The sequence below is a fragment of the Coptis chinensis genome, chromosome 9 (genome assembly GCF_015680905.1).
Source record: "Coptis chinensis isolate HL-2020 chromosome 9, ASM1568090v1, whole genome shotgun sequence".
In the NCBI taxonomy this organism is placed as follows: domain Eukaryota; kingdom Viridiplantae; phylum Streptophyta; class Magnoliopsida; order Ranunculales; family Ranunculaceae; genus Coptis; species Coptis chinensis.
This window is the reverse complement of record NC_141464.1, coordinates 64,385,895-64,396,399: the sequence shown is the minus strand read 5'-3', so window position 1 is coordinate 64,396,399 and position 10,505 is coordinate 64,385,895. Positions and strand designations below refer to the sequence as shown.

Below are 10,505 nucleotides of genomic sequence, written 5' to 3'. Positions count from 1 at the left end.
CTATTATTCTAAAGTACCATTAGAGCTCCTTTTCCCGACAACAAATAACCCTTTAGCTAATAAGCAAAGGAAAGAACATAAGAAATCAGACCTAAATTCGAAATGTATGGTGGAAAATTTTCAGACTAAAGCTTTATATACAACCCCCAAATACCTATCAAACATAAAAGATATATAAATGGTGCACATAGCTATGCCGAGATAAATTTCTCGGTGTACTCGATAAACTCGCATTTAATTTCAATAAGGTCCGCGCTTGCATATGTCCTAGTGTTAGCCAACTCCATTAGCTACATAAGTCAACAAAGAAATTACAATCATCTCTGTTCTTTTTATATACTTGCAATTAGTATGAGAAATAACAACTATTAACCTTTGTTTTAAGTGATTGATTAGGGTTCTTCATAAAGTGTCTCATGAACCGCATGACATAATATCCACATTCAAAATCTCCTGGTTGTTTAGGGCACTACACACCAACATCAAAAAATTGTTGATCAACATTCGATCGTTAATGGACTATAATTTACATTATATATTCATGTAATGCTTATTTACCTGGACACGCTGCCATTTTGGTTCCACTCTCTTTCCTTCACCCAATGCTAGTGTTTTGATCCCACTAAAGAAGAATTTCAATATGTTAAAAGATGTAGGCATATGTACGTATCATACAAAAATTAAAAGTAAAAGTAAAAATCAACTCACGTGTTCACCATCACTTTTAGGTTTATATTCGGTTCACATCCAATTGAATCAAGATAATATACTTCTTTTGCACTTACGTCAATCATTACCAAGACCCAATGATTCCTAAAATCATATATAGAACAATAGCATCACAAAATAATATAAAACAAAATTAATGAGATCCAACATATCTTAATTAACATAGCCAACATGTTTACCCTGGGTTGTAAGGAAGGAAAATAACTTGGTCTCTTTGTCTTGCCCTTAATCTATTCAAGACAAAACGGCTCATCTCTTTCTTATCAGCATAACGGCTGAAATCAGCGGGATAGCAAAATCCAAACCTTTGTTGAGAACTTGCATATTTCTCAAACAAATATCTAAAAGGGAAAGTAAACATTAGTACATCTACACATTGAATAGGAGTAATCAAATAACGCATCAATCAAAAATATTTGACACACCTGATATAAGCAATAATGCAATTGGCATTCAACAAATTCTTAGGTTGACAAACATCCATGATCTCATCTTTGGCGATAAAAAATTGCAACTCACGCTCAAAAACCCTAGTGCCCATTTGACTTATGTGATTTCCTTTCATTACACTTCCCACCAAAACCCCAAACTCTTTCAGCGTACATTCATCGAACTCATCACATTCAACTTCATCAGTCTAACAAAAAAAAACAACTCATAATAAAAATAAATAGTTATAGGAAAAAAAAAGAATAAATAGTTATAGATATATGTAAAAAGTGTTAAATGTTTTACCATATTTTCAAGCAGCACAAAGTTACGAGGCCAAGCCACATGGTACCCAACCGCACCTCCAACAGTGGTAATGCCATCATAAAAAATCGGTCTTGGCAAAAGGGCAGTTGCAAATATTGCACGTATAATTTGAACACGCACATAACCTTCCCCCAATCTAACATCATTTATCATTTCATCTGCTCCTGACCCCTCAATTAGACTAGCATCAGCAACAACATTGCCTTTTGACTCCAAAATTAACTTACACATTGGAAACTACGAAAAACATAGCGATAATAGTAAGTTTGGAGATAATAGAGTACTATGGTCACTAATTATGGACATTACACAAAGTTTACCTTCGCATTTCCTGATTTAGACTTAGAGATTGGCATGTCCTTTTTGGCTTCAAGAACCTTGTTATTGTGTCCTTGGCTTAATAGCCTAACAAGCATAATAATAATGTTTTTAATAATATGGTGAGTGTATAACCTTTAGTAAACATGTTAATATCAAGTACCTGCTCATTTCCCGACTTAGGTTTTGATATTGCATTATCACAAAGTAGCACAAATTCCCGAGGCCAAGCCACAATGTAACCAACCGCTCCTCCAACAGTGGTAACATCATCATCAAGAACTGGTCTTGGCAAAATGGCAGTTATTGAAATTGCACGTATAATATGAACACGTACATATCCTTCCCCCAATGTAATGTTAGGGATCTTCTCGTCTAGTCCTGACCCCTCAATGAGACTAGCATCAGCAACAACATTGTCTTTTGACTCCAAAGCCAGCTTACACTTTTGATATCAATGACAAATATAGCAATAATGATAAGTTCAAATATCCTAAAATACCATGATAACTCACTATAGAAATTACACAACATTTACCGCCACATTTCCTGATTTAGGTTTTGGGATTGCCACATCACATTTTGAGCCCATAGCCTAATAAACACACAATGAAAATCATACACTAATATTGATAGTACAACTATTTATTGTAGTTTACACTAAAATAACAAGTACCTACTCATTTCCTAGAGTAGGTTTCACGACCGCCACTTTGCATTTGGTTTTAGCAACACTCTTGTTTTTCAAGCCAATAGCCTAACAAAAAAAAATAAAGTAAAATTGAACAATTATATACATAAAATAACATTTACAGTTTAAACATTAAGTAACATATACCTGCTCCTTTCCATATTTAGGTTTTGAGATTGCCTCGTCGCTTTTTGATTTAGCACTGCTCTTTGTCTACGCATTGGATAGTTTGAGTTATTAAATATAATTACCTATTTGCATTATATAATCACAAGTGTAAAAATTTACCTGTTTGCACTTCTTTCCCACATTTGCTTCAAGTTCAATGTTAAGACATTCATAATTTGTCTTGTTGTTAGCACCATTAGATAGTTGGTCACCCAATGGGCTTGACATTCGCTTTCTTCCCTCATTTTTAGAACTATTGGAAGCAACTTTCTCTAGTTCTGGCACGTTGGTAGTAATTCCTTGTATAATACCTAATGCCTCTAACTGTCTCACTCTTTCCTTTAACACCTTGTTCTCATCTTCTTTCTTACGGATCCTGGATTCCATCTCTGCTCTATGTGCCTTCGACCCCTTCTTCGGGATATTGAAGTAAGTTGTTGGAGTGACATACTTACCTCCTGCTCTTACCCTTCCACAATGTTCTGGAGTCCCTAGTGCCTTCGCAAGAACATCGTCGCTTCCTTGGGTTACTAATTTCCCATTAGCCTCTTCTTTTTTTAGTTGGTCCTGCACGTCAGTTGAACTTTTACTTAATTAAAGTTACAATCAGAACATAAAAGAAACTTAAGGGGGTCTTATACTCTATCAGTCCAATATATATCATCGTTAGATAAGCCATTGATCAGAGTACTTGTGCAACCTCTGGAGAAGGCCTTTATGAGGGCCTGGATTGGCTATCAAACAACATTACAAACAAGGCTTGAGGCAAGTGGTAGAACTTGTTAGGATTGCCTGTGGTTTGTGGTGGCGACAACTTTAGAATTTGCACATTTTTTTCTGTATGACTTTTTTGGTGATCATATATTGTAATAGGCCGGGGATTACTTGATTGGATATACTTGTGAGGTTTCTTGTTTGTTGTTTTGAACATGTCTGCACTGCTTTAACTTTTAAAAGGAGACTAAGTCAATATCTTTACTGTTGATAATGTTTATCTTTGAAATAACCTTAGAGGTCAGGGACCTTTGGAGTATTATACTTGAACTCCCTAAATAGCTGCATCTTTGGGAAAAGAAAGAGTATTAATGCTATGTGTTTGATAGGACGACTATTTGACGAGTTCCCCAAAAAAAAAGCAAGATCAGAAAACAGCAAACATTTGACCATTTGACCATCAGAAAACAGCAAGATCAGAAAACAAGGACATAGGAAATCAAGACCAGAAAATCAAGGACACAGAAAATCAAGATCAGAAACTGGATGGGAGTCTCCCAGGAAGAAACATAGATGTCAAGCTCGAAAAAATCAAGGGGAAGGGAGCTCGTGGACTGTTGATCAATCTACTTCCTTCATGAGGGGAGAGAATGGCAAAGAATCTAAGGAGAGTGCAAAGAACAAGAGAAGAGCAAAAGAGAAGGAATGACAACATATGTCAACCCACCTCAAGACAAGCCATAGGCAATAAAACTAAGGAGATGATGCAAACATAGAGTACATAAGGTAGGGACTCAGGTGAGACAAAGGAGCTGGGAAACGGTGTTAGAAATACCAGCACACAACCTACTACATGTTTGCTATATCTAATAGTATTACTACACATTACACATAAATACATATACTCAAATATCTATAAAAGGATATAAACAACTTACAATTTTTTCTGCCACTTCCCTCGTATCATCATCATAATATCCACCATTCTTGTCTTGACGAGCTAAAAGCCACAAATTAGCTCTATCATCCTCATCAAAAGATTCTCCCAACTCTTCTTTCTATTATAAAACATATAAATAGGAAGTCCAATTATTTGTAGAGTATATGTTACGTTCAATATATAAATTGATATTTAAAAGATTTGTGCAAGTACTTACCAATTTATCTTCTAGGCCAGCATATCCAAGCCTGCTGATTCGATGGTTATACTTATTCATTTTCCTTCATGATGATTGTAATTTGCTTCTCTCCTTTCAAAAATGGTTTACATGCATTCTTAGTATATATATCTCACAAGTACGCATGAATAAACATAACCAATTTACTAAAAATTCTATTCTAATAAAATTTATGATATACCTGGAACTCTCCCGTTAATCTCGATTTCACAAATGCATGCCAGTCGGGTTTCCTTATCTTATATTTTTTAGGTGGATTTGTAAACGCATCTTGATCATCTTTAAAAGGGAAGATAAACTTCTTCGTAAGCATATTCTTGAAGGTCCTCCAACGAACTCCAATTGATTTCAAAACTGCCTTCCTATACTTAACATCTATATTGAATCTAATCTGAGTAATGAACAAACAAAAAAAATTCAAGATACAAGCATGATAAGAAACAAACCAAAAATAAGGAACTATACAAGATATATTTACCAGAATGCCGACCCAAAAAAGATTTAGAAGCTCCTCAGGTGCTTTTTTCCATGTTTGAAAAGCACTTAAAGGAATTAGGGCCCTCGCAAGAGCACCTTCCCAACCAGAAAGCTTGTTGTGCACCTTTTGACCTATAGGCTTACCTTTTCCATTAAATTCAACAATAATTATTATGCCATCCCACTTACGAGACAAGGCATGCATTATGGTCGCACCTCTCTCACTTAGTGCTTCAGTGTCACTTAGTGTTTCAGTGTCACTTAGTTCTTCTTAGTCTTCGGAACGGACAACCTCTTCTGGATCCATCGCTGAACTATGAATAACATATAGTAGTAATTAGTATGTAAGATAAACCATATTATCCACATTCAAACCATATTATCTACATTCAAACCATATTATATAGAGTAGTAAACTGAATGCAGTAGTAAATAGACAATTAAAATGAATAAATACAAGATGGACTAACCACTTTTAAAAAAAAATCTCAATCACTTGAAATTATTAAAAACACTTAATAAAAGTCTTACAACCAAAAAAATTGCAATAAAGAGAGGAAAAACAAACACTAGGTTTTAGAAGAATCATTCTCGACCCATCTTCCCTCATAGTCTTTACGTGAGAAAATTGGTTGAGATTCATCATTCACATCAAATGAATCAACACTTGGCATGACTTCAGGCTGAACCCTATCTCCAATATCCCAATCAAACACGTCATTACCAATATCACTAACATTATAACATCTTTTAGGAGTTGTTAGAGCAATCAACCATTTAGGATCAAGTTGATCGGGAACATAAAAGACTTGCTTGGCTTGAGAGGCTAAGATAAAGGGATCAGATTTATGCCCAACTCTACCAAGATCCACTAGTGTGAGAGATCATCGGTCTTTATGTCATTCCCACTGTTAACCCAATCACACTTGAACACTGGAATGTGAAACTGAAAATAATCAAGAAGCCATATTTCAACGACAACACCATAGAAGGACATGTTGGAAAAGTCTGGATTTTTGTCCTTTGCACTTGCAACTTGCATTGCTCCTGCCACCAAGCTTACACCACTATTCTGATTCACTCGTGAAGCATCACAACCTTTTGTGGAAAATCGATAACCATTGATGACATAACTCTCATATTTCAATGCATGCATTCGAGGTCCCTGAGCTATCCATGTTAACACACTTGAGATTTTGTTATTCGGGATGCTTCGGCTCTTTCCGAAACCTATATTATGTTTAAAGTTAGTAACCAAAGCACACAAAATTATTACTTAACAATAGTTTATCTTACCCTTCCTTTCAGCCAATCACTAAAAGTACGGATGTGTTCTTCTTGTAACCAAGTTGGTTTCTTTGAGGAACGGGGGTGTTTTTTCTTTAGGTACTCCATGTGCTCCTTATTAAGTTTTAGAATGAATTAGTTATAGAATTTCTAAGCCAATGGAATAATCAACACGGAAACACTTAAAGAAATTTACCCAATGTAAGGTTCAACAACTTTTGTGTTTCACAAGACATAAAGATGTGCTTGCTCTAAGGCAGTACCATCAACTGCAGTGGCAACACCCCCTACTGGAGTGATTCCTTCCAGAAGCATATCATCAGGTGTGATTTTAGAGTTGGCAGGAACTCTAATTGGGTCCAAATCAGATAAGAATTCACTACAAAACTCAATTGCTTCCTTTACAATATAATTTTCAGCCATGCAACCTTCTGGACGATTGCGATTTCGTACATAACCCTTCAACACACTCATATACCTAAGACATTATAAGACAAAAGGATAGGATGATTCTCCATTTCTCATACATTATAAAGACAAAAAAGTGGGATAAAGTTTTTTTACCTCTCAAATAGGTACATCCATTGGAAGAAAACTGGACCACAAAGTTTAACCTCTCTAACGAGTTAGACAGTGAGATGAACCATGATGTCGAAGAACGATGGTGGAAAGTATTTCTCCAACAAACATAGTGTGACGACAACATCCCTTTGAATTTTACTCAATTGCGTCACATCTATTACTTTCGCACAAAGTGCATTAAAGAAGAAGCACAGTCTAATAATTGTATACCTCACATGTTTCGGCAAGACAAACCGTATTGCCACTGGAAGCAATTGCTGCATCAAAACATGGCAATCGTGTGACTTCAGCCCTTGTAACTTCAAGTCTTCCATTGAAACACGTGTCTTGAAATTAGAAGAGTATCCTTCTGGGACTTTCATCTCATGCAATGTTTGGCAAACCCTATGTTTTTCAGCTCTAGACAATGTGTAACAAGCTGGGGGTAATAATGTCCTAGTTTTACCAATCTTTGGTGCTAGTTCATCCTTTCCCATGTCACGAAGGTCAAGGCGACCATTGCCGGTGTCCTTTGTTTTCGAGGGAATGTTAAGCAATGTACCAATAATCTTTGTCATACACATTCTTCTCAATGTGCATGACATCCAAAATGTGTCGACAAAGCAAAAACTCGATAGTCAATTCAAAAACACCGACTTACGCTTCCAACATTTCTTAACAACTTCGTCGACTCCATCATCAACCTATTTTGACCTTGGTGTGGTTGACCTCTTTGCTTGTCCTCCTACACCTTGTTGCTTCCTTTTACCCACTCGCTTTACTGATTTTCCTCCTGTGACCTTTTTTCCCCCTTTTGGCGTTACTGATTTGCTTAAACCTGTGTTCTTCACTTTTTTCCCCCAAGAGACTTTAATCATGCTAACCTTTGCTTTTACTTTATCACCATCCAACACTTCTGGCTGTAACTCAAACTCTTGCTTGCCATAAAACGCCTTCCTTTGTTTTCTAAATGGGTGGTTCTTTGGGAGGAATCTTCTGGTGGCCATGTATACATTTTTACAAGAATGCTTTAATCTAAACGAACGTGTTTTTTCACCACATACAGGATAAGCATAATACCCTTTAACACAACAACCAGATAGATTACCAAACGCGGGGAAATCATTTATTGTCCATAATAACACAGATCTCAATGTGAAGGTTTCTTGTCGATAAGCATCATAAACATCAACCCCAGTATTCTATAGAACTTTTAAGTCATCAATCAAAGGCTGCAAGTATACATCTATATCGTTTCCTGGTTGTCGTGGACTTGATATTAACATAGTTAACATCATAAACTTTCTTTTCACGCACAACCAAGGTGGAAGGTTGTAAGTGATCAACATAACAGGCCAACAACTGTACTTACTACTCAAAGAACCATGTGGGTTGAATCCATCTGTAGAAAGGGCTAAAACGCAAGCTATGTCGGGGTGGAGACCACAAAGACACGTTCTAAGGCACGTTCAATTTGCACTCTAACGACTCTTTACTAAAAATCCTAGTGACTAGTTGAGCATTGTTGGGTGGTTACAGACATATATAGGTTTTAGGGGGTCTAATAGAAAAATCAGATAGGAAGACAATATTGTGAATACAATGGATTTCCCAAAAAAATTCCTCATAGGATATCTCCTACTTCATGAATGTTTATATCTCGGTGGAGAGTTTTTTAAAAAGTAAAGTGTGGGGGAGTGGTGGGGATGGCGTATACCTAACTGCAAATATTAACTGTGGGTGGGTATCCTAAACTAACCATATTGTTTATTTTAACTGCAGTAGAAAAATAATCATCACATTTTATTGTACATACGAAAATCAGGGAGATTTTAAAAAAAACAAACAAATAACGATTCATTGCATGATAGCATAACGACATGAAAAGAAGGTCAATGTAAAGCATCCATAGCATCAGCATCATCTGAAAGTAACACGTCCCGATATACAATATTTTTAGTGTAAGTTCCACTACGTTTAGTTAAGGTTCCATTTTTGACTAAAATCTTTATGTTATTTCTTGAGACGCACCTTGACAATGCAACGTATAGTTGGCCATGAGTGAAAACATGATCAGGAAGGTATATACCAACATCACGAATAGTTTGTCCTGGTGATTTATTAATAGTCAATGCGAAACTAAGCTTAATTGGAGATTGTTTCCTTATAAAAGTAAACGGCATGTGTTCGCTTTTATTTGGCTCAAGAGGTATTCATGGTATAAACTCTTTTTTACCTCTGAACTGCCCAGTCGCAATCTCAGCATATATAGTATTATCATAGAAATGAATACAAATTAATCTAGTACCATTACATAACCCTATAGTTGGATTAATATTTCTAAGAAGCATGATTGGGCATCCCTTTTTCAGAGTTAATTGATGTGGGGGCAGGCCACCTGGTGCAATAGAATTCAAAAATTCTTATTGATATAAATTCTGAAGATCAAGTGGAACAATATCAAATGAGTAGTAGGTTTTTTCTTGTCCTGGGAACATGTCTATAATCTGATTATTGAGTTTATCGACAACATCATTCCTCGGTGTTAAAATAGCCTTATCAATAATGTAATTACTATTACATCCATTAAGACTTAGTGAAGGATAAACAAAATCTATTAGATCATTTATTGACGACTCACCTGTCCAGGGCAATACAATATCATCAGGTAATCTAATCATATTATCATCATCAATATAAGGCTCGTTACCATTTCCCACACATAATAGAAAATCAGCAAATCATGGATCAGTTCGTGCACGCATATTTTGTGTTAGAGAAATTATTTTTACCTTGTTCCAGAACCATGACATAACAACAGATGCGTCAATCTCTTGAGCCCTTGTAGAACGCAGAACAACAGGAAGTGTTTGACATAAATCACCTCCAAGAACAAAAAAATTTCCACCAAAAGGGAAGTCAGAGTCGGTGATATCTTTTAAGGTTCTATCAAGAGTTTCAAAAGCGTGTTTATGAGCCATTGTTGCCTCATCCCATATAAGTATATCTGCATAACACAAAAGCTTGGCAAGTGCAGATCGCTTACCAATGTTACACGTCGACAGGTAATCTATATTTATTGGAATGGCAAACCTTGAATGTGCAGTTCTACCCCCCAGGTAATTGCAATGGCTGCTATCCCTGATGTGGCTGTCGTTATTGCAATATGATTATCATTCTTTAAAGACGCAAGAAGTGCTCTATATAAGAATGTCTTCCCTGTACCTCCTGGTCCATCAATGAAAAAATAGAATGTTTTTTTTCTTTAATAAATGAAAGTATTTCATTAAAAGCCTGTATTTGTTCAACATTTAAGTTTTGAATCGCCATAAGGTCCCTTTCTGGAATTTGCAAAGATCTCTCTTCAACAATAAGCCTTGTTAAATCAATATCCTCGTCAATGCCCCCAATAATTTCGGGTAAATCATAATCAGTAATTTTCTTTTGTTTCTCAGCTAAAATATCATCAAGTTCCTTCAGAAGACGATTAATAAATAGTTGGACATTTCTATTTCTATCATTTGTCGAAGCATAGTCCTCGATCATAAATGGGTAGAATTCATTCCAAAGTTGTCTTACTCCACTTGGCTGACAATAAATTAAAATGGAAGCAAACAATCGTCTTA

At 35.9% G+C, this 10,505-nt stretch overlaps 1 protein-coding gene across 1 annotated transcript; it reads right to left on the bottom strand.

Annotated features, from left to right (window-relative positions):
* Positions 1-256: 256 nt before the first annotated feature.
* Positions 257-4,593, bottom strand: LOC147477325 (uncharacterized). Its single transcript, XM_086585975.1, has 14 exons — positions 4,534-4,593; positions 4,315-4,434; positions 2,783-3,229; positions 2,642-2,707; positions 2,510-2,560; positions 2,342-2,398; positions 1,950-2,248; positions 1,806-1,890; positions 1,465-1,722; positions 1,155-1,366; positions 909-1,070; positions 709-813; positions 559-622; positions 257-469 (listed from the first exon to the last, which is right to left on the bottom strand). The coding sequence occupies exons 1-14, from the start codon at positions 4,591-4,593 to the stop codon at positions 347-349; spliced, it is 2,109 nt and encodes a 702-aa protein (XP_086442101.1). The 3' UTR covers positions 257-346.
* Between the last annotated feature and the right edge of the window lie 5,912 nt (positions 4,594-10,505).